Source organism: Lithobates pipiens, unplaced genomic scaffold (assembly GCF_037356315.1).
Source record: "Lithobates pipiens isolate NorthernLeopardFrog02 unplaced genomic scaffold, aLitPip1_a1.2 Scaffold_23, whole genome shotgun sequence".
In the NCBI taxonomy this organism is placed as follows: domain Eukaryota; kingdom Metazoa; phylum Chordata; class Amphibia; order Anura; family Ranidae; genus Lithobates; species Lithobates pipiens.
The window spans coordinates 23,066,537-23,091,870 of record NW_027507785.1 but is presented as its reverse complement, the minus strand read 5'-3'; the positions used below and the strand labels follow the sequence as shown (position 1 = coordinate 23,091,870).

The 25,334-nt window shown below is 45.3% G+C and overlaps 1 protein-coding gene across 2 annotated transcripts in view; it reads right to left on the bottom strand.

Annotated features, from left to right (window-relative positions):
- Window positions 1-25,334, bottom strand: part of DNHD1 (dynein heavy chain domain 1) — a 173,804-nt gene that overhangs the window by 3,914 nt on the left and 144,556 nt on the right. For both annotated transcript variants that reach the window (XM_077451307.1, XM_077451308.1), the window contains exons 41-44: window positions 18,877-19,081; window positions 12,371-12,462; window positions 10,696-10,848; window positions 8,977-9,878 (exon numbers count right to left, since the gene is read on the bottom strand). In XM_077451307.1, coding sequence (XP_077307433.1) covers window positions 8,977-9,878; window positions 10,696-10,848; window positions 12,371-12,462; window positions 18,877-19,081 — 1,352 coding nt within the window. The remainder of the gene's footprint in view (window positions 1-8,976; window positions 9,879-10,695; window positions 10,849-12,370; window positions 12,463-18,876; window positions 19,082-25,334) is intronic.

The window sequence follows — 25,334 nt, the reverse complement described above, 5'->3', positions numbered from 1 at the left end:
CAGGAAGGGATCTTCCTGCTAATTCATCCTTCACGCTATCAGAGAGGCCATGTAAAAAGGTTGCAACTAGGGCCTCATTATTCCAGCTCAATTCAGCTGTGAGGATACGGAACTGAAGAGCATACTGTCCCACAGAAGCGGACTCTTGACGGAGACGTAAAAGAGCGCTAGCCGCTGAGGAGACACGACCCGGTTCCTCGAAGATATTCCGAAAAAGTTTCAAGAAATCAGACAGGCTAGAAATCACTGGATCATTCAGTTCCCACAGAGGAGCGGCCCAGGCTAACGCCTCGCCGGACAGGAGGCATATGATATATGCGACTTTTGCCCGATCGGACAGGAAGTTTTGGGGCAGAAGTTCAAAATGAATTGTGCATTGGCTGAGGAAGCCCCTGCAGGCCTTGGAGTCCCCAGAGAAACGGGACGGAGCTGGCAGTACTAATGAATGCGTGGATGCGACTGGTGCGATAGGTGCAGTCGCAGATAGCGGTTGAGGTTGTTGAACTGGGGGTCCTAATGAGGCCTGAACCTGTTCAAAACGGGATGCCAAATCCTGAAGGAATTGCATCACCTGCGTCTGATGCGATTCTTGGGTCTCAAGTCGCCGAACTAAGCTCTGCAATGGATCATCTGCAGGAAGCGGCACGTCAGCTGGGTCCATGGCTGATCAAACTGTCAGGTCACCTAGAGGCGAGGTGACAGGTGCACCCCGTAGGGATCCGGAGTGCACCGCAAGGTAGTGGACCCTACGGCTGACTGCTGCAGACGGGGGACAGATCCCACTGGGGTAAGAGCGTAAGATTCCCCGGGGCGCGGAGTCTAAGAGCCAGCTGGTGTTCACCAGAGCTTCAAGTGGTGAAGATGGTCTTGGCTGCAACTGGCTCCAGGTCGCGACCCCCAGGGTCCCCCAGCTCACACCCACAGTAGGGAACAGGAGGATAGGGATGGTGAGGGACAAAGCCAAGGTCGGGGCCACAAGCAGAACAGAATAGTCGGGTACACGCCAATAGGTCAGGGTCACAGGCAAGCAGGGATGGTCAGAACACGCCAAGGTCGGTAACAGAAATCAGAAGCAGAGCACACGACAGAAAACAGGAAGCTAATACACAAAGGAATACACAATGGTTGATCAGCACTGAGCCCTGCAGTGCACAGGTTTATATAGGCTCCCTGATAGGGCCTGGGGTGGAGCCATGCTTAGAGGAGAGGTTATAAAAACCACCAGGTGGAAGTAGCTGGCTTCTTAGTCTGAAGACATGAGGGAAGGTAAGCAAACACAGGAAGATCACTGCATAACCATGACAGGTCATTCCTGATGTCCTCCAAGACTGGTGTCGGCTAGTTCTTGGGGGTTCCGATAGCCGGATCCATTGGACTTGTGTTCCAGGACTTAGGAAGCGGTATATAGACGGAAACACTCAATTGGAGTGTGGGGGACGTTCTGTCACAATCCTATTACAGGAAAATGGAGGCTCAGAAAAACAAAAATTGCTGTCCTGCTAGTGATAAGACTGCAGCATATACAGTATGCCATTTTATTTTTATTTTTGCGCAGAGTTCCACTTTAAAGAAAAGCTTTCCTTGCATTGCCAACCTCCTCCTGAATGACTGCCTATTACTTTGGCCTACTGAATTCATAACCTTCTGATCAAACTGCCTGTGCTTTTGAAAGAGCAGATGCTTTAATATTCAATTATATCTCAGTATTATCTCTCATGTTGTGGCTGGTATTTAATTAATTCACAAAAAAATTAAAAATAAAGCCCCAACTAAGTCAGAATATACAAACAGTAAATACGGAGGAGTCACCGGTATTACAAATTATAGGGAAAAATGAAGATAAAAAGTCTAGCTTGGACTCAAAACTCCACCATCAATCTGATAGTACATATATATAAAGATCAATTTTACTTACACCTGCCAGATGATAACCTGAATATGCACACATGAAATACAACATGGGCACAACACTGCAATGACCTTATAATGGGCACAGATCCACCCCATAGACACGCAATGTGATTCATGAAAGCCATGGCACCATAGTTTAAGCCATTAAAGACGCAGCTTAGGGATCACAAGGGTGATCAGGTTCACCTCATGATTGTGTAGTTTTGAGTCAAAGCCAGACCTTTTATCTTCATTTTCCTGGTGTTTTATATAGCCAAAAGTTTGTTGACACCTGACTCTCACACCTATTATATGGCCAAACATATCTGAACACCCCTTCAAATGAATGAGCTCAAGTGATTCCACTGAAAGGTACTGTTAATACTACAACATACAAACACATTGTAGACAATTGTGTTCTCCCAGTCTTGTGGTTAGGGTTTGGTGAAGACCCTTTTCTATTCAAGCATGACTGAGCCCCTGTGTACAAAGCCAGCGCCATAAAGACAAAGTTTGGTGCAGAGGAACTCAAGTAGCCTGCAAAGAGTCCTGACCTCAACCCTACTGGACACCCTTGTGATGAATTGTAATGCTGATTGTGACCTGGGAAAAGTGTGAGTGCCGCTCAGGCTCGATAGGGAGGGGGTATGTAGACAGTGCATCCACAGCAGCTACTAGAGTGCTGACGGGTAGTGATGGACGAACGTTTCGCCCGGCGGTCGTTTCGCGGCGAATTTCCGACATTCGCGGTCCGCACGTTCGAACGCCTTTTTCCGTCGTTCGCCGCGGCGGACTTACGTGTTTAATGTATACAAGAACTTTAACCTTTGGTGACACGTTTATCATGTGATACAGGACAGCCAATTGAGACATGACAGCACATGGACACTTGGACATTCCCCCTAACCTATAAATACACCCGATCCGGTGGCCATTTTACATTCTTTCTTCTGTTACGATAGGGACAGGTTCCTGTGTGGAGTAGGGAGAGATAAACCACTAGCTATTTGGTACACAAAAGTTCTTTTCAGGACTGGTATAGGTGTTAGGTGTTGATAGGTTTGCTGTGCTGCTGATTCTTGCAGCAGCCTGAGTGTCTTTTGTTAGTTTAGAGAAAGGGAAAGGACGGTGTATGCTACAGGGACAGCCAGATTAGTCTTTCATCATCATCATCATCATCATCATCATTAGCTGTTACTATCAAGGTCCACAAAAGAGCTGTTCCAGTAACCACTAATCGTTCTCTTTTTTTGCCAATTTGTATAGGGACAGGAAGGAAGCAGTGTTGTCAGGCAGTGAGGGTAATTTTAAAGACTTGCTGTTATTATTAGTTCCACAAAGGTTCTTTTCAGGACTGGTATCAGTGGTACAGTAATAGGCTTGTACATGTATAATATTCTTTCTTCCAAATATAGAAAGGATATTATACTTGACTGCTGCCCTTCTGCTGCAGTCTGCTAAACATTCACAACTCACTTGTTCCACAAAAGTTCTTATAAGGACTGGTAACTTGGTATAGGGTGCTACGGTACATAGGCTTGAGTGCGGTACAGTCTGCTGTTCTGTAAGGACCGCTATCGGTCCACAATAGATAGGGTTGACGTGCACCACTGCTGACCGCTGCCCTATACTGCAGCAGTCCTTCAGCGGTATAGGGACTGATGTACAGTCTGCTAAACACTAATACACAACCTGCTTGGTCCACAAAAGTTCTTATAAGGACTGGTAACTTGGTATAGGGTGCTACGGTACATAGGCTTGAGTGCGGTACAGTCTGCTGTTCTGTAAGGACCGCTATCGGTCCACAATAGATAGGGTTGACGTGCACCACTGCTGACCGCTGCCCTATACTGCAGCAGTCCTTCAGCGGTATAGGGACTGACGTACAGTCTGCTAAACACTAATACACAACCTGCTTGGTCCACAAAAGTTCTTATAAGGACTGGTAACTTGGTATAGGGTGCTACGGTACATAGGCTTGAGTGCGGTACAGTCTGCTGTTCTGTAAGGACCGCTATAGGTCCACAATAGATAGGGTTGACGTGCACCACTGCTGACCGCTGCCCTATACTGCAGCAGTCCTTCAGCGGTATAGGGACTGACGTACAGTCTGCTAAACACTAATACACAACCTGCTTGGTCCACAAAAGTTCTTATAAGGACTGGTAACTTGGTATAGGGTGCTACGGTACATAGGCTTGAGTGCGGTACAGTCTGCTGTTCTGTAAGGACCGCTATCGGTCCACAATAGATAGGGTTGACGTGCACCACTGCTGACCGCTGCCCTATACTGCAGCAGTCCTTCAGCGGTATAGGGACTGACGTACAGTCTGCTAAACACTAATACACAACCTGCTTGGTCCACAAAAGTTCTTATAAGGACTGGTAACTTGGTATAGGGTGCTACGGTACATAGGCTTGAGTGCGGTACAGTCTGCTGTTCTGTAAGGACCGCTATAGGTCCACAATAGATAGGGTTGACGTGCACCACTGCTGACCGCTGCCCTATACTGCAGCAGTCCTTCAGCGGTATAGGGACTGACGTACAGTCTGCTCACTTCCTTGACCCAAAAAAGCACACCGTACTATATGCCCCTACCCTCCTCTTTGAAGAGGTTGAGCGGTGTCATATTTCTACTGGGGCTGCTTATGATATCCCTGTGCTGTGCTGACTTCCTCCTGGGGGTTCTTATTATGAAGGGATCACACTATCCCTGTGCTGTGCTGACTTCCTCCTGGGGGTTCTTATTATGAGGGGATCACACCATCCCTGTGCTGTGCTGACTTCCTCCTGGGGCTGCTTACGGTGCTGCTGTCAGTGCTGTATGTCACGGTGCTGCTGTCAGCGCTGTATGTCACGGTGCTGCTGTCAGCGCTGTATGTCACGGTGCTGCTGTCAGCGCTGTATGTCACGGTGCTGCTGTCAGCGCTGTATGTCACGGTGCTGCTGTCAGCGCTGTATGTCACGGTGCTGCTGTCAGCGCTGTATGTCACGGTGCTGCTGTCAGCGCTGTATGTCACGGTGCTGCTGTCAGTGCTCTGTATTACGGTGCTGCTGTCAGATGCCTCTATCACGGTGCATGTGTCATTCCGGTATGTCACGCTGCTGGTGATCATCTCCTGCACCCTCTTCTTTGCCTACCCTGGTCCCTGACCTTCCCTCTCCTCCATTGCCTTCATTAGCTCCATAGTCCTGAATTGTTAGAACAATTTCCCAAATAAAATAAAAATGCTTGTAGTTATCGATCCCAAATTCACCTCATACATGTATTATGTCATTGTCCAGATGGTGGGACTACGTTTTACCCCCTAATAATTACCACGTGGCCGCAAATTCGACATGAAGGTTTGCAAAGTTCGCCTCCCATTGAAGTCAATGGGGCCCGCGGCGAACGTTCGGTTTCGCGAACGTTTGGGTCCGTTCGCATTTCGCTTTCGCGAAACGTCCCGTCGGAAGTTCGTCCATCACTACTGACGGGATGGAGCCCGTCCTGGCTCCTGCAATGGTTCAAGGAAGGAAGGGTGACCCCCGGAAGTCGCACATCTATGGTGTCTTGCTGTGATGAATGGAGTGGCAACTTCAGCCTGGACTCTGACCAGACCATACCCCCAACATGTTTTACTCTGTCCCCCGCAGCTTAGTCACGGGGAGGGCTGGGTGAAATGTGTTGGGGGCGTGGCCTGGTCAGAGTCCAGGCTGAGGTCACCACTCCAATGCTGATTGTGAGCCAGGTCTTCTCATCCAAGATCATTACATGAATTCACAAATTCCCATAGAAATAAGACTGCAAAATCTTGTGGAAAGCCTTCCCAAAAGACTGAAGTCTGTTACAGCTGCAAAGGGGTTAAATTCCATAATAATACCCATGGTCCTGGAATGGGATAACAAAACAGAAAAGGAGGCCGCACCAACCTAGTGCATTACCACTGATAGAGCTTTATTCAAATCAAACACATAGCAAAATGACTACTCACAAACGAGTATTGATAAAAGGCATAATCAATACAGCAGGGTCCACTTCTCTGAACATCAACAAGCCCGGACCTGATGTCAAGTAGACCGGACGATACCCCAGAGAAGTGGACCCTGCTGTATTGATTATGCCTTTTATCAATACTCGTTTGTGAGTAGTCATTTTGCTATGTGTTTGATTTGAATAAAGCTCTATCAGTGGTAATGCACTAGGTCTTTCAAATACCCATTATTCTGAGGAGGGCTGCAAGACGTTAGACACTACCTTGTGAAGCTGCCCGCACCACATATCGAGGACCTTGACACCAGAGCGCAGGAGAAGTGGTTTCTTTCTTGTGTCCTGGAATGGGATATCCATCAAGCTCATATAGAGTTGTGCTCATAAGTTTACATACCCTTGCAGAATTTATGATTTTTTTTTTACCATTTTTCAGAGAATATGAATGATAACACAAAACTTTTCTTTCACTCATGATTAGTGTTTGGCTGAAGCCATTTATTATCAATCAACTGTGTTTGCTCTATTTAAATCATAATGACAACAGAAGCTACCCAAATGACCCTGATCAAAAGTTTACATACCCTGGTGATTGTGGCCTCATAACATGCACACAAGTTGACATAAAGCTGTTTGAATGGCTATTAAAGGTAACCATCCTCACCTGTGATCTGTTTGCTTATAATTAGTGTGTTTGTGTGTGTGTGTGTGTGTGTGTGTAAAAGGTCAATGTGTTTATGGACTCCTGACAGACCCTTGCATCTTTCATCCAGTGCTACACTGATGTTTCTGGATTCTGAGTCATGGGGAATGCAAAATGATTATCAAAGGTCTGTGGGAAAAGGTAGTTGAACTGTATAATACAGGCAAGGGATATAAAAAGATATCCAAGGAATTGAGAATGCCAATCAGCAGTGTTCAAACTCTAATCAAGAAGTGGAAAATGAGGGGTTCTGATGAAACCAAACCACAGTCAGGTAGACCAACTAAAATTTCAGCCACAACTGCCAGGAAAAATTGTTCGGGTTGCAAAGAAAAACCCACAAATAAATTCAGGTGAAATACAGGACTCTCTGAAAATGTGGTGTGGCTGTTTCAAGATGCGCAATAAGGAGACACTTGAAGAAAGATGGGCTGCATGGTCAAATCGCCAGAAGAAAGCCATTACTAAGTAAATGCTGCAAAGTATACTACTTACAATATGCCAAACAGCACAGAGACAAGCCTTAAAGCGGAAGTCCGCCGGGACTCTGCGTTTTTTTTTTTTTTTTTTTAAAGCCAGCAGCTACAAATACTGCAGCTGCTGACTTTTAAAATAGTGACACTTACCTGTCCAGCGCGCCCGCGATGTCGGCACCCGAAGCCGATCTCTAGATCGTCTTGTCGGGTGCTGCCGCCGCCATCTTGGGTATGGGAATCAGGAAATGGAGCCTTTCGGCTTAATTTCCCGGTTCCCTACTGCGCATGCGCGAATCGCGCTGCGCAATAAGAATGGTCCCCGCTGCCTCTGGGATCTGTGTGTTTCCCAGCAGGCAGCGGGGCACTTGCGGAAAGGGGCGTAATCTACGCCCCTTTCCGCAGAGAGCTATCCCGGAAGTGGGTGCAGAATACCTGTACTGTACAGGTATCTGCACCCCCCTCCCCCCTGAAAGGTGCCAATTGTGGCGCCGGAGGGGGGGAGGGTTCCGATGAGCGGAGGTCCACTTTAGGGTGGACCTCCGCTTTAAACCTTCTGGCACAATGTCATTTGGAGTGATAAGACCAAAATTGAGCTTTTTGGCAACAACCATAAACGCTACATTTGGAGAGGAGTCAACAAGGCCTATGATGAAAGGTCCACCATTTCTACTGTGAAACACGAAGGTGGATCGCTGATGTTTTGCCGATGTGTGAGCTACAAAGGCACAGACAATCTGGTCAAAATTGATGACAAGATGAATGCAGTATGTTATCAAAAAATACTGGAGGAACATTTGCATTCATCAGCCAGGAAGCTGCACATGGAACGTACTTGGACATTCCAACATGACAATGATCCAAAACACAAGGCCAAATCAACCTGCCATTGGCTATAGCAGAATAAAGTGAAAGTTCTGGAGTGGCCATTTCAGTCTCCTGACCTCTATATCATTGAGCCACTCTGGGGAGTTCTCAAACGTGGAGTTCATGCAAGACAGCCCAAGAATTTACAGGAACTGGAGGCTTTGTACCAAGAGCTTTACCATCTGAGAAGATAAAGAGCCTCATCCACAAATACCACAAAAGACTTGAAGCTGTCATTGATGTTAAAGGGGGCAATACACAGTATTAAGAACTGGGATATGTAAACTTTTGATCAGGGTCATTTGTGTAATTTCTGTTGCCATTATGATTTAAAGAGTAAACACAGTTGATTGATAATAAATGGCTTCAGCAAAACACTAACCAATAAGTGAAAGAAAAGTTTTTGTGTTCTCATTCATATTCTCTGAAAAATGGCCAAGAAATCATACATTCTGCCAGGGTATGTAAACTTATGAACACAACTGTATCTGTGATGGTTAGGTGTCCACTTTTCGGCCAGGTTGTGTATTTTCACCTATAAGAATAAATTCCACCAAACTTCTTAGCCCTTGTACACACGGTCGGACATTCCGACAACAAAATCCGTCGGATTTTGTCCGACGGATTTTTCCGAAACTTGTGTTGCATATACACGGTCAGACAAAGTTGTCGGAAAATCCGATCGTACATAATGTGATGACGTTATTTCGTTAGGACGGGACTACGTTCAGGCTAGTAGCCAATAGCTTTGGTCTAGGAATTTGATCTGAGCATGCGTGGCACTTCTCTACACACTGGAATTCTCTACACACAATCAAAGTCCGATCGGATCATGTTGTCGGAAAGTTTTATAGCCCAGCTCTAAAACTTTGTTGGTCGGATATTCCAACGGAAACAGTCCGATGGAGCCCACACACAGTCGGATTATCCGACAACACGGTCCGATCGGACATTTTCCGTCGGAATGTCTGACCGTGTGTACAAGGACTTATACATTCTGTCCACTATCTCTACATCATTATAAACCCACCTTCTGTGTTCAGACAGATATCACCCACCACCCCCTGAGTACCTGAATGCTCAGAGAGTATTTGTCTAGTTCCTGATGATCTCTCAGTGCTTGCTGCATCAGGACAAGCTGCAGAATCTGAGCTGGATGGCAAAAGGCACTCAGGTTGTAGGTCACGTGAAGTGATGGTTCAGAGACATAGCTGGACAGAAGCTTCATACGGGTTATTAGGCTGGAGATCCAGGACAGAGGGCTGACTGTGGGAGGGGAGGAAGAGTAGATGTTCCACCATGTTGGCACACGGCTCTCTGAGATAGCTTCCCTAATCCTCTGACACCGCAAGCAGCAGCAGGGAGAGTCTGCATCCTTTAACTCTTGGATGACCTGATTGATGAGTCCACTCAGAAGATCCCACTCTTCCCGCAAAAATCTGAGTAAGGGCGAAGGCCTCCTCCATGCCAGTAATGGTTTGTTTTGCTCATTGCCTCTGGCTTGTGTCTCCTCCATTAGATCAGTAGTTGGGTTTTCTCCCTCTAACGTGTTCTCTCTTTGATGAGTATTACAACAATCTGCTTCTTCTATGCTGTTTTGAACATCCAGATTGTCTATCTCCCTCTGCCATGCTTCTTGAATACCTTTAAGGTCCATCAGCTGTGACAGACATTGACTTAAAGGGTTCTCCCAAATTATTTCTAATTTTGGACTACATGAAGAAGCTGAAGAACTGCTTCTAAAAGTATTTTCAATTCCAGCCAGGTCATTCATCTGCTGTCCATCAGTCTGACTGTCTTTTTTATTAATTTGGATGGTCCAGATATCTTGCGTAATCAGCAGGTCTGGTAGCACTTTGCGTCCATAGACTTCCATGGCTATATTATGCAGCCCCTCATTCAATCCCAGAGCTGCTGGGTTCCGCTGACTGGACAAGTTCCGCAAGAATCTCTGGATGCTGTAAACTCCAGGACCTATAATATCAGTAAAACAGGTCATCAGATACAGATAGAAGTGAAAACGTGGAGATTTCCTCATTATGAAATCTTCAATCTTTAAAAAGGAATATAGAAAACCTTAAAGTGGTTGTAAACCCTTACAACACACTTTGACCTACAGTTAAGCCTAGATTAAAGCTTACCTGTAGGTCTAAGATATATCTCCTAAACCTACACGGTTTAGGAGATATTTGCCGAAAGACTGGCACCGCTGTCTACGTCGCATGCGCAGGCGCACTGAGCGCGGCATCGTCAACGACGAAGATGGCGCGCGCGTCGGCTCCGGTGCGCATGTGTGGGAGTGACGTCATCGCGGCTTTGCCGAATGACAGCGGCGGAGCAGCGAGACCCACCGAGAAGATGGATGCTCCGGACTACAGGGGACAGCGGTGACTTCGCTGGCTCCTGTGTCAGGTAAGTGACACATAATGGGCTACTATGCGATGCATAGTAGTCCATTATGCTTTGCCTTTGCAGGGAATGAAAGAGGAAGTAAACTCATCAGGGTTTACTTCCTCTTTAACACCAGCTTTCCTGCTGAGTAATGATGTCTTTAGAAATCAAGGGCTTCTTGCAAACAAGCTGCGCAAAGAAAGCTGAATGGTGATTCTGATTGGGGAAGTGTAAAGGTTTCCCACATTCTTTATGGAAGAAGAGCCTTGTTTTTTTTCAATTCACTCCTTCCAAACAGATGACTGTTTGTGTTTCACATATGAGAATACTCTTTATCCAGTATCTTTATACAAGACAAACTTCAACCACCACCTTTTCATGCTAGGATTCATTCCCTTACCTGTCATTCTGCTGGCTGCCACTGTAGACAGGAAGCTGGAGAGTCCACGGCAGAGTCGGAGATTTGGCTGGTCCTGTAGGCATTGCTCCACAGCCACCATGACACTCTGAGCATCCCCTTCATCCACAATGTAACCTCCATATATGATGTCACCTATAAGAGGAACAAGGTATGAGCTTAGAGAATCAGGTCTGTGAGATGTTATCGGGAAATTGCACATTTCATATTTCCTTATTAGTATTATTATTATTCCTTATTATTGTTGGCTCACAATATCTTATAATGAATTCTAAACCTGGTTAAGGAGCCATACAAGACATATAAGGATGATCATTTTAGCTGACTTCATACTAAAGGAATGTCAGGATTGACCTATGTTCCTAGAAGCTAATGTTACTTATAATTGGTATTTTTTTACCAAATCATCTTGTATATACTACAGCTAAAACATGGAATAATCAGTCTCATCTCTAAGCTTGCTATCGTGCATGTGTCTGCTTCTGATTACCTGTGCCACACTGCTCAAGCGGGCGTTAAATATCTTTGTTGTATTTTCTAATATTATTACGGTGACAGACCCAACCAGGACAGGGGCTTTTGGAGGGGACTGCAGGTTAGCCTCTTGCCTACTGACTTTGGACCCTGGCATTTGAGGGTGCATTCAGGAAGATGTCCTGTTATTACCGCATTTAACAGTCAAGGAGTCTAGATGGTCTCTGTCAACTTGAAACTCAGTGAGAAGATGGATATGAAAATAAGCTGGCTAATGAGATCTGTTGCTGGACTGTCTGGGATAGGCAATTCTATAATTCTAGGGGCCTAGCTGTTGATTAGCTTACTGTTATATAGACACTGTTTAATTAGGTTACTGTTAGCTGCTAGCTGTTCATTAGATGTACTGTTAGATGTACTGATGATATTACTCTTTAAAGATTGCATTGTTTAGGATAATGTGCTCAAGTACCATCTGATTTTGTGTGGTTTATATTCTGTGTGAATTTACAATAAAGAGAATTCCAGTTTGCACCTAAGCCAGTGTTGTTTAGTTCTAGTGCAATTCTCAGCTATAATACCTGGTTCCTGGTTCTAGAGTAGAGGAAGCGGTATCTTGGCAGAGGCACCCAGGCAGGGTGCCAGGTGTTTCCATCACAATTCCTTATCTGTAGCTGTCATTACTTAAATAAATGTTATCCTTATAAGAATTTGTGTGATCTCTCCATGCACATCTCTAATACACCCCCAAAACCATAAACTATCACATATCTATGATAAAATAGATATACAATGTCAGGGAGTGTTGATCAGAGCCAACACAGTAAAAAATGTGCAGTGTTTATGGGTAGATTGTCTCCACTGTTATTTGCATATACAGATATTGAAATATTGTAACTATTATTAATCTAAATATAATTGCAAATACATTGACAGTTCGGGCTATTATTAGTGGTATCTTTCAGCAACATTTTTTTTTTTTAAAGTCTGTGTCCCTGTTGGAGAGATCTACAATTATGCCATGTTCTGAAAGAAAGTAAGGGGATCTCCCCAATAGGACAAAAATAGAAATATAATGCTTTAACCATTACCTGCTCTATTCAAAATGCAATAAAAAATGGCTACAGTTGGGCTTTAACAACAAATTATTGGAAATTTAGAGGTCAATAATAATTAGTTTTACCTGTGAGATAAGACATGGTGTCCGCCCAGTCTGTAGAGCCAGAGGTCATCCTTTCTGCACAATGTAGTGCCAATCTCAGCTCCTTGTAACCCCTAACAATGAGACACACACAGTCACATAACATGACTTTTTTTCTTCCACTCCATAACATACTGATGAATTGTAACCTGGTAAAAGTGGAGCAACTCATCTCAAGAGTCCAACCTATGGGGCAGAAGGTACACTATATGGCCTAATGTATGTGAACATCCCTCCGGGTAATTGTAAGTTTTCCATGTTTCCAGTAAGGCCAGACATAGACGGTTCTCAAACTCAAATTTGAGAATCTCAAACCGTGTAAAAGCAGGCTAAATGTACCAAGTTGGTTGACCGATTAACTTGGGTACAACCAGCCTGCCAGATTTTACTTTTGATTATCGCTAGCTGGGACAGTTTCCCCCACATCCCCCCCCCCCCAACCGGGAGAAGACAATATCTCGGGAGGATGGATTCCCCTGTCAACACTGTCTGTATTCTGGGAAAAGTGTGTGGGCTGCTCAGACTCGATAGGGAGGGGGTATGTAGACAGTGCATCCGCAGCTGCTACTAGAGTGCTGACAGGGGATGGAGCCTGTCCTGGCTCCTGCAAAGGTTTGCAAAAGGAAGGGTAACCCCTGCAAGTCGCATATCTATGGTGTCCTACTGCAATAAATGGTGTGGCGACCTCAGCCTGGACTCCGACCAGGCCAAGCCCCCAATGCATTTCACTCCACCCCCCGGAGCTTAGTCATGGGGAGCACTGTCTGTGTTGATGGGGGAATAGTGCAATTTGCACTGTCTATGGCCTGCCTAAGGGCTATTGTTAATGCTACAGCATGCAAAGACATTAGAGACAATTTTAGTTCCCAACCTTGTAGCCACAACTTGGTGATTGCCCTTTTTTTGTTTCAGAAGTACTGGAAAGCAGACACCATAGGACATGGTATGACCAGTTTGGTGTGGGGGCATAAAGTGGCCTGCATGCAGCCCTAAACCTCAACCCTACTGAACACATTTGAGATTAATTGGATTGAGAAAATGAAGAAGAGGAAAGTAAATGGGACTTTACATGAGACATGTCATTGTGTATAGAATAATACATCTGTCTCTATTGATTTAACATCTCAATCCCATACGGTCATCTATGATTGTAGAAAAAATAATATATCAATATCAATCGTATTCAGAAAATATAACAATGTAATCATAAAAGATTTACTCAGCAAATGTACGTGTTATCAGTGGAGGCCGTAGTGCTGGAATTGCGGGTTCGTTCCACCCTACATCGCGGTGGAGGTGAGTGGGTATCCACTGCGGTTGTACAATACCGCAAGTGGGTTGGTCCTCCCACTCCTCCAGTGCCGCCATGACGTTGGCGGAGACCTGCCCTGGACCTGGGGGGGTACTTCAGCCAGGAGTGGCCAGCTGTCCACTTCATGTGATTCCACCACAAGGAGGGACACTTTTTAAAAAAAACACATTTTCCTTATCCAGGTATTTCACACACACACTTTTTTACTTCATTCACATCCTTTTTTTTTTTTTTTTTTCTCAGCAGTCACTAGCGCACTCATACGGAGCGTGCTAACATTGTCCACATGTAGGGTGTGTCTATACACACTCAATTACAATATTAGGATTAATTTATATATTTTTGGTTTTTACCCATTTTTACAATTTTTCCACAGATTGGGTACAAGCAAAGTGCACACACATACACATAGTACACCAACATTTTGTTACATAGCAGCCTTTAGTTCAATGTTTTTTTAATCTGAATTATATATGATGGCTCAGAACACAATAGTCTAAGTTGGTGTTATCCCCTTTGTTATGAAGCCCATAAAAAGTTCTGGTGCAACCAATTACCTTCAGAAATTGCATAATTAGTGAAATGATGTCCACCTGTGTGCAATCTAAGTGTCACATGATCTGTCATTACATATACACACCTTTTTTGAAAGACCCCAGAGGCTGCAACACCTGAGCAAGAGGCACCACTAACCAAACACTGCCATGAAGACCAAGGAACTCTCCAAACAAGTAAGGGACAATGTTGTTGAGAAGTACAAGTCAGGGTTAGGTTATAAGAAAATATCCAAATCTTTGATGATCCCTAGGAGCACCATCAAATCTGTCATAACCAAATGGAAAGAACATGGCACAACAGCAAACCTGCCAAGAGACGGCCGCACACCAAAACTCAGGGACCGGGCAAGGAGGACATTCATCAGAGAGGCAGAACAGAGACCTAAGGTAACCCTGGAGGAGTTGCAGAGTTCCACAGCAGAGATTGGAGTATCTGTACATAGGACGACAATAAGCCGTACGCTCCATAGAGTTGGGCTTTATGGCAGAGTGGGCAGAAGAAAGACATTACTTTCAGCAAAAAACTAAATGGCACGTTTTGAGTTTGTGGAAAGGTATGTGGGAGACTCCCAAAATGTATAGAGGAAGGTGCTCTGGTCTGATGAGACTAAAATTCAACTTTTTGGCCGTCAAAGAAAACGCTATGTCTGGTGCAAACCCAACACATCACATCACATCACCCAAAGAACACCATCCTCACTGTGAAACATGGTGGTGGCAGCATCATGATGTGGGGAGGTTTTTCAGCAGTCGGGACTGGGAAACTGGTCAGAGTTGAGGGAAAGATGGATGGGGCTAAATGCAGGGATATTCTTGAACAAAACCTGTACCACTCTGTGTGTGATTTGAGGCTAGGACCAGGGACGTCTTTTCACATGGGCACGCTGGACAGTTGCCCGGGGGCCCCACTTGGCTGGGGGGCCCCACCTGCCCAGCGTCCCCAAAAAGCAGTGGCTTACTAATTGGGGGCGGGCCGCCCTGGGTGCCATACACTGGGGGGGGTGTCAGGCCGGTGGCTCCCCCCCATCCATGACTGAAGCAGAGATAGGGGATTAAGGATTAAGGAAGCGGCACCGTGGTGACCGGCACATGGACAGCCAGAGGCGAGGCAAGCTGTAGTGGTGCTTTGCACGGAGGGTGTGAGCCGCACCCGAGTTGCACCCGTCAGCACACCCGGGACCTGCAACGATCCCCTACAGGGGTCCAGAGCTGTGGGGGGCTGTGTAATGTAAAGGGGTCCAGAGGTGCAGAGGGCTGTATAATGTAAAGGGGTCTAGGGGTACAAGGGCTGTGCAATTTAAAGGGGTCCAGGGTGCTGTGTAATGTGAGGCTGCATTCAAGGGCACAGTGAGGCTGCAATGGCGAGCAGAGTGAGCCTGCTTTCATGGGCACAGTGAGGCTGCATTCATGGGCACAGTAAAGCTGCATTTGATGGGTGCATGAATGTGTAGACAGGGCCCCAGTGCACTGTATTGCCTGGGGGCCTATAATGTTCTTAAGATGGCACTGGCTAGGACGGAGCTTCACCTTCCAGCAGGACAATGACCCCAAACACACCGCTAAAGCAACACTTGAGTGGTTTAAGAGGAAACATGTAAATGTGTTGACCTAGTCAAAGCCCAGACCTCAATCCAATAGAAAACATGTGGTCAGACAAGCGCAACCCATCCAACTTGAAGGAGCTGGAGCAGTTTTGCAAGGAGGAATGTTCAAAAATCTCAGTGGTAAGATGTGGCAAGCTCGCAGAGACTTATCCAAAGTGACTTGGAGCTGTGATAGCCGCAAAAGATGGCTCTACAAAGTATTGACTTTAGGGGGGGTGAATAGTTATGCACATTGACTTGTTCTGTTATCTTGTCTTTTAAAAAAAATCTTCAAAGTTGTGGGCATGTTCTGTAAAATTAAATGATGCAAATCCTCAAACAATACATGTTAATTCCAGGTTGTGAGACAATAAGACATGAAAAATGCCAGGGGGGTGAATACTTTTGCAAGGCAATGTATACGATGGCTGGTCTGGCATGCCCCTTGGTCCCTATTTACCACTTTCTTTTGGGGGGATCCTCTGCCTCAACCCCAGGTGAGACAGTGCATCCTAGGCCACCGCCCTATTACAGCATAGAAGCTGGGTACAGCCTGTGAGCTGTATACGTAAGTAACTTAAAATTAGTTTTCCCTTTACATTTTATTATATACTAATGGATATTTATCTGATTTTCAGCATTTACTGTGCATTTTAGTCCAGATGATTGGCTATAACGCCATGAAACGCGCTTCGTTTTCAAACAAGAGTGCAGAGACATGCTCCCCCAAATTATGCATTTTAATATTACCATCTTACCATTTGCACATGTACTGTGTAAATTTATCTACATGTTTCATATCTTGTATGAATTTGATTTTATTCATTCTGTACTGATTACATCAATTATGTCTACCTGTATTAAATATGTTATATAAATTTGCTGAATAAATCTTTTATGATTACATTGTTATATTTTCTGAATATGATTGATGTTGATATATTATTATTTTTTCTACAATCATGGATGATTGTATGGGATTGAGATGTTAAATCGATACAGACAGATGTATTATTCTATACACAATGACATGCCTCATGTAAAGTCCCATTTGCTTTCCTCTTCTTCATGCAACATATAGGGATGGAGGCATGGCATTGTTTTAATATGGTTGTGACAGGCCACATATTCCTAATGGACTGAGAAAATGTAAAGCAGGTCTTCTCATGGAACATCAGTACCTCACAAATGCTCTTTTGCCGGAATGGGAATACAAATTTCCACAGTTAGCCCTTGTACACACGGTCGGAGATTCCGTCTGAATGTTTCCTATCAGACCGTTTTGTCAGATATTCCGACTGTGTGGACTGTCTGGAATATCCGACAGACCAACTTTTCCAACTTGCCGGTAAAATTTTCAGACAAAATGCTCCTATCGGACATACTCCGATCATGTGTAGCCTATTCCAACGGACAAAGTGCCATGCATGCTCAGATCAAATTCCTAGACCAAAGCTATTGGCTACTAGCCTGAACGTAGTCCCGTCCTAACAAAATAACGTCATCACGTTATGTACAATCGGATTTTCCGACAATTTAGTCCGACCGTGTGTATGCAACATCACTTCCGGACGTCTTCCGGAATTAATACGTCGGAATAACTCAGACGGATTTGGTTGTCGGAATCTCCGACCGTGTGTACAAGGGCTGACACTTCAATAGCTTGTGCAGGATGTTAAAGCTGCAAAGGAGAGCCAACTACATGAAAACACCAATGGCTTTTAAACAAGTTCATATGAATGTGATGGCCAGGGATCCACAAATCTTGGGTCATATAATGTATTTATCGTATCCAATTGAGACAAGAGATGGGGCAGAAACAAGCTTTTAAAGGTTTTAGTGCCTCCCTCTGTTTTCAGTGAATGTTGAAATGCAGTGGCGTAACTAGAACCTTCAGGGCCCCGATGCAAGAAACCATGAAGGGCCCCCCTGAACCCCAGCCAGGGCCCTTCCCTCCAAGTTCGGCGGTGGAACTCCAGGGCGTGGTCACAGGTATGACCTTTGTGAGCCCTGTAGTTCCACCACTGGCATCAGTAGTTTTTTTTTTTTTTTTTTAGGTGCCCCACTGGGGGACTGACCCTAGGCATGGTGGGGTCCCGGTCCCCAGAAGAGATGAGGTCCTTCTCTCCAGGGCAGATGAAGTTACTGCCCCCAGGTGAGAAGGGGTCCCTGTCCCCAGGGGAGGTGGGGGTCCCTGTCCCCACGTTAAAAGGGGTCCCTGTCCCCAGGGGGAGATGGAGGGGGTATGTAATGGTGTGTGGGGGATGGGGTCCTCTCACTCACCATGACCAAGCTGTAGTCCGCGCACTCATCCATGTTGGCCTGGGCTCCATACAGTGTGCTGGACGGGCGATCAGCATATCTCCCAGAAAGACCTTTCATCATCTGTGTATGACGGGGGAGGAGGGGGGCTGGCAGACAAGCCTGCAGTGTCCTCCGGGGAGGCGGCTCTCATAGGGCTGCACTGCATCTGTGTGCTTAAAGTTTGTTTACCCGGGAGAAGTATGCAGTGCAGTGTGGGGGGGGGACTCTGGCTGGGGAGAACGGACATCGGACTGAGCGGCAATGCATGGAGCAGGAGAGGGGTACTCTGAGGAGCCGGCTGAGGACACAGGTCACGCAGGGAATGCACAACTAAAGAGCAGTCAGTGCGATAGTCGAGCATTGAGCTCTGCTAGTCACCCTCCACCTCCAGCCACCCATGTGCATGGTGCACTGGTACCCCTAGCTGCCTATGCTGCTGCCAGCCATATGTAGAGGGGGCTGCATGGGCCCCTTGCATCACAGGGCCCGGTTGCGGTCGCAACTGCTGCACCCCCTATAGTTACGCCCCTGTTGAAATGGTTGGAAAGCTCTCAGCTGCTTTCAATGTAGGCCAATGGTAGAAGAAAGATGTGACCTTATCATGCCATCAGTGATTCCAGCATTGGGCAAAGGAGGGAGAGAAGACGAAGAGTGAAAGTTCCTGCTGGAGGGCTGTATACAATAGCAGGAAGACATAATATACACGAAGCAAGAGGGGCAAGTTGTTCTCACCAGGCATAGGCATCACTTTGGACATAGTTGCTGTATTCCTGCCTGAGGAGGAGAATGCTGTGGAGAGTCAGTAAACTCAGGATTCTGGAATCATTCAGCCTCTCCCCGAATTCCTCTGCATTTGCCGTGCAGCTCTGTGGAAGGAGGTGGCGGAGTGTGGGCCGAAACACGCAGGGTGTGGCCTGCCAGGAACGCCTCAAGTGAGCTGCAGAAGAAGAGAGGAGCGGTCAGAGGTCATCAAGTCTGGAAACATCATTTGGTATTGAGCGGGTAAATGGAATCACCATTTATTTATTAAAAAATGTAGTTATGATTATCAAAAACATGTATTCTGATTAAGCAGAGGTATTTGTTGCAAATGTCCAGGATGTATGTAACAGCTGTCTTGGTTGTGTCCAAGTGCCAATCACAACTCCAGCTGTGAAAAGGCATTTTCCCAGAGAACCTGGAAGCGATGTCTAGGTGCGAAGTGACCATCTGTTTTTGAATGTAAATAACCAACAAATTGATTAGGCCTACAAAGAGGCTCACAAGGTACCTCAACCCCCTTTATAATTGTATAAATGTTTTTAGGCTCCCAGCCTTGAGAGAGCAATTACTTCACCATGTGTACTGTATATGCTTGCTCCCCTGCCTATGGCTAAAACTATAGGCTTGAATATTAAATACATCTTTTTGAATGTGGTTCAGCAATCAACATGTTATTGGAATCCCCTAAGTTCTGGGATTTCCCTATCAGTATGATCAAATGTTATTTATTACAGGATGAAACCCAACAAAGCAATGCCAGGTAATCGGCCAGTGGGTAATGATACATGTCATTGTAGCGGCCATAACCCTTTTGGGTTTACCGGTTACCGCCTCTTGGATGCTGCCACCATAACAGTCCTTTAGAAAAGGTTTTTATTTTGTAGGGGTAACATCCAACAAACACAGTCTCGTATGGTAACAGAGGGCAAGGGTGAAGAAACTCAGGCACCTTGAACTGCTAATATCTGAAAGTCTCTAATACCACCCAGAGAGTAGCCACTCGCAGCTGGGCGCTTCAAGGCTGAACAAATCTCTAGCCAGAGATTATGGCAGTCAGCACTTTGATCCAGAACTTCTGAAATCTCTGACTTTAAGTAACTGGTAACAGAAGTGAACAGGAACCTTTTTCCTCAGTACCTGGAATGTTCTCTGTCTCCTTGACAGTACTGGAAAAAGCGTGAATTCATCAGTGTCCTTTACAGCTCAGCAACCAGGCACTTCTCAGGATGCCAGCTTGTCGGCCCTCCTCCGAAGAGTCCTCACCCGGTCACTTACATGAGCTGCGGTGCCCCGCCAAGCCGAGAGCACACCCGGACGCCTTGAATCCTCCCTCAGTTACTGCGCCTCGGAGCAGCCGGTTCCGAGACTCAAGAACAGACGGATCCTCACCCCAGACCAGGCGGGTCTATCGGGGGTAACCAACAGAAGCATGTTGACGAGCGACACCCGCTCCCGTGACCGGGACCCCTCACGGGGCTACCCCAGTCCAGAATCAGGAACAGACCTCTAAGGTCTCACGAATGAACCTTGAACACGTGACTTCAACATCTTAAGTACCCTTCCCCAGACTCCTCAGCGGGGCCAGACGCACCCACTGATTGGCTCTGGGGAAGCTGATACCCAAAACGTCCAACCAGGCCTGGTTCTGGCCTGTCATGTGCACCTCACTGTTCACATGACCAGGCAGAACTCTAACAAAGCCCAGCCAAACTGAGGCCAAAGTTACACCTACATAATTAACCCTCAGAACCCCATTACTGTTCTGAGGCAAAAAACTAAATTTGTACATGACAGACACCTTGTCCACACTGTCATCGCTACATCATGATGAAGGGTTTGTATTGTAAACCTCAAAGAACCCTCATTATCTCATTTTGCAAAGCCTATCCTATCCAGGAACCTCTCTGTGTTTTTGTCTATTCTGTCAACATATAACAGTTGGTAATGCCATAATTTGCATAAGGAATATCAGGAGTTATGCCTATTAGGGCTCGTTTACATGAGCAGCACTCTCCCCTGTGGGACGTGTGTTTTCCATGGGTGAAACCATTGCCTTTTTTAATTTACTTTTCACTCTATTGGGATTAGGTTTGCACTGATACTAGTATCGGTATCGATATCGGTGCCGATACAGAGTATTTGCACAAGTATCGGTACTCGTGCAAATACACCGATACCTGAAACCGATACTTTCAGGCTCGGTTCTTTGAGCTGTCAGTGGGGTCTCCCCTGTTGACAGCTGAAGTGTTAAAGAAGTCCAGTAATTGGAGCTGTAAAAAATAAAAAAAAATAAAATAAAAAAAATAAATAAAAGCAGCCGGCAACCCTGAAACACTAAAATAAAAAGAAACATTGTTTCTTTTTGAATCTTTCTGTTTCTTCATCTGCAGATCAAAAGGATGAACAAATGTTCCTTGGTTAACCCCTTATAAACCTGTAATTTACTCTAATCAGCCTTAATTAGCTCCCTATTCTCCTCTATTTAGTTATTTTCCTGTTTTTTTTTTGGGGGGGGGGGGTTCACATCTATTTTATAAACAAACAGTTAAAACTCGTTTTTGTTTGCTTTGTTAGTGAATATTTTTACACATATATATATATATATATATATATTAACATACATTTACACGTTCCACGTTGAAAAAGCACAAAATTAAAAAAAAATCTATTTAATCCATTTGTAAATAACTTTTCAATGCTTTGTAACATTGCTGACAGCTGAAGTGAAAACAAAACAGCTGCATTAGGTATCGGTAATTGGTATCGGCGAGTACTAAAAAAAAAAAAGTATCGGTACTTATACTTGTAAAAAAAAATGGTATCGGTGCATCCCTTATTGGGATACCATGTTAGGACTCCAAACCAATGACACTATTGCCTGCCAAATGCAAGAGGTAGTGTTAATTTTAGTGCCACACAACCATAGCAATGTGTACTAACATGTTAAATTGTGGATTGGCGGTTAAGGATGCAGTAAAACCACGGCTCAACAGCCTACTTTTACTGCCTCCTGGCCACCTGTGTAGGCAAAGCCATACTCTTGCTGTAGAAAGTCTCTAGCCACTATAGGCAAATGACGGCTGCAAAGTGGTTTCAAAATCCTGACTGGGCGTCATATGAAGTCCTCAGGATTTTTAGCCGTTGCACGCCCCCGGGGGCGCACCTCGCGACGATCGTTGTTGCGGTGTGTGTCAGTCTGACACCCCGCAACTACGATCTCGGTAAAGAGTCTCCGACGGAGACTCTTTACCACGTGATCAGCCGTGTCCAATCACAGCTGATCATAGTGTAAATAGGAAGAGCCGGTGATCGGCTTTTCCTCACTCGCGTCTGTCAGACGCGAGTAGAGGAGAGCTGATCGGCTGCTCCTCTGACAGGGGGGGTCTGTGCTGATCGATTATCAGCACAGCCGCTCGAGGATGCCAACACTGGACCACCAGGGACGCCACCAGACCACCAGGGATGCCCAGCACTAGGTATGCCACCCTAGACCACCAGGGATTCCAGTCAGTGCCCACAATGGATGCCAATCATTGCCCACAATGGGCATCACTGATTGGCATGCATTATTGTTTGGCACTGATTGGCATCCATCAGTACAAAACAATACAATGCCGCCTATCAGTGCCCATCCGTGCCACCTATCAGTGCCCATCCATGCCGCCTATCAGTGCCCATCCGTGCCACCTATCAGTGCCCATCCATGCCGCCTATCAGTGCCCATCCATGCCCATCTGTGCTGCCTATCCATGCCAATCTGTGGCGCCTATCCATGCCCATTCATGCCGCCTATCCATGCCAATCCGTGTCAGCTATCAGTGCCAATTTGTGCCACCTATCAGCGTCCATCTGTGTCGCCCGTCAGTGCTGCCTATCAGTGCCACATATCAGTGCCCATCAATGCCACCTCATCAGTGCCCATCAGTGCCGCCTTATCAGTGCCCGTCAATGCAGCACCATCAGTGCCCATCAGTGAAGGAGAAAACTTACTTATTTACAAAGTTTTGAAACTGAAAAAAAAAACATATTTTTTTTCAAAATTTTCGGTCTTTTTTTATTTGTTTAGCAAAAAATAAAAACCGTAGAGGTGATCAAATACCACCAAAAGAAAGCTCTATTTGTGGGAAAAAAATTATAAAAATTTCATTTGGGTACAGTGTAGCATGACCGCGCAATTGTCATTCAAAGTGCGACAGAGCTGAAAGCTCAAAATTAGTCTGGGCAGGAAGGTGTATAAGTGCCCGGTATTGAAGTGGCTAGGCCAATTTTGCTTGATGAGCATAGCTAGCGCTCTATTGATGAGGCTTTCCACAGGATTTAATGAGTCTGAGGAAATGTGTTCCCATTCAGCCAAAGGAGTACTTGGGAAGTCAGGTACTGATGTTGAATGAGAAGACCTGATTTAAAATCAGTTTTAATTCATCACAAAGGTGTCCAGTGGGGTTGAGATGAGGGCTCTGTACAGGTCACTTGAGTTTCTCCACCCCAAACTGGTCACACCATGTCTTTATGGAGCTGGATTTGTACACAGGGCATGTATAAGCCCTTGTACACACGGTCGGACATTCTGACAACCAAATCCGTTGGATTTTGTGCGACGGATTTTGTCCGAAACTGTTGCATACACACGGTCGGACAAAGTTGTCAGAAAATCCGATTATACATAACGTGATGACGTCATTTCGTTAGGACGGGACTACGTTCAGGCTAGTAGCCAATAGCTTTGGTCTAGGAATTTGATCTGAGCATGCGTGGCACTTTGTCCGTCGGAGTAGGCTACACATGATCGGAGTATGTCCGATCGGAGCATTTTGTCGGAAAATTTTACCGGCAAGTTGGAAAAGTTGGTCCGTCGGATATTCCGACGGAAACAGTCCGATGGAGACCACATACAGTCGGAATATCCGACAAAACGGTCCGATAGGAAACATTTCGTCGGAATCTCCGATCGTGTGTACAAGGGCTAAGAGTCCTCCCCAAACTGTTACCACAAGGTTGGAGATGCACAATTGCCTAAAATGTCTTTGAATGCTGTAGTATTAATAGGACTCTTCACTGAAAACACTAAAGCCCCGTACACACTATCAGATTGTTTGCTGAGTTTTTCCTTCAGATTTACCAAAATCATATAATATGAGGTCAAACCTTAGGAGTTTCAATGTGTATGCAATCAGCCAGGCCCTTCTACTACATGGTTTTGGTAAATCTGAAGGAAAAACTCAGCAGACAATCTGATAGTGTGTATGGGGCTTTACACTCAATAATTTGGAAGGAGGTTGGGATCTGTATTCTTTTGTCCATGTACGTAGGCGTCAGGTGTCCACAAACTCATGGCCGTAGTGTGAAATGGAATTATGGGCTTCATTCACAAAGCGGTATCAGACAACGTTTGCGCTACTAAAAAATGTATGAAGTCATGTGGTATTTTAGAAGTGAAAGCTTGCAGTAGCCGGCATTCTTAACACAGACTAGAAATAACTGGTTGTTAAGGACTTCACCAACCACGGGCATGCTGGGTCGGTGACATCACAAAGGGGCAGTGCCTCCTGTTGACTTTACTTGCTGGCACCGCCCCTTAATTATTTAAGAACTATCAGATGTTGGGAGACTTTGTCAGGAGTGGAGCTGTTTTGGTTCTTTTTTTTTTTTCAGGCGGTGGGCATTGTGATCGACAATGGATCTACACCAGGGGACATTTCTTTTTATTTTTGTTTTCAACCACTTCAGCCCCGGAAGGATTTACTCCCATCCTGACCAGAGCAATTTTTGCGATTCAGCACTGCGTCGCTTTAACTGACAATTGGCGGTCGTGCGACGTTGCACCCAAACAAAATTGACATCCTTTTTTCCCCACAAATAGAGCTTTCTTTTGGTGGTATTTGATCATCTCTGCGGTTTTTATTGTTTGCACTATAAACAAAAAAAGACCAACAATTAAAAATAAAAAACACAAAATGTTGTACTTTTTGCTATAATAAATATCCCCATTTAAAAATAAATAAATAAAATAAAATAAAAATGTCCTCAGTTTAGGCTGATATGTATTCTTCTCTGTGTATATTGATTGGTTTGCCCAAAAGTTATAGCGTCTTCAAAATAGGGGATAGATTTATGGCATTTTTATTATTAATTTATTTTATTAGTGATTGTGGCACTCTGCGATTTTTATCATGACTGTGACATTATGGCGGACACTTTTGACACTATTTTGGGACCATTGTCGTTTATCAGTGCTATAAAAATGCACTGATTACTGTGTAAATGACACTGGCATGAAAGGGGTTAAACACTAGGGGGCGATGAAGGTGTTGAGTGTGTCCTAGGGAGTGATTCTATCTGTGGGGGGGATGGGCTACCACTGACATGACAGAGATCACTGCTCCCAATGACAGAGAGCAGTCATCTTTGTCATGCCATTAGGCAGAACG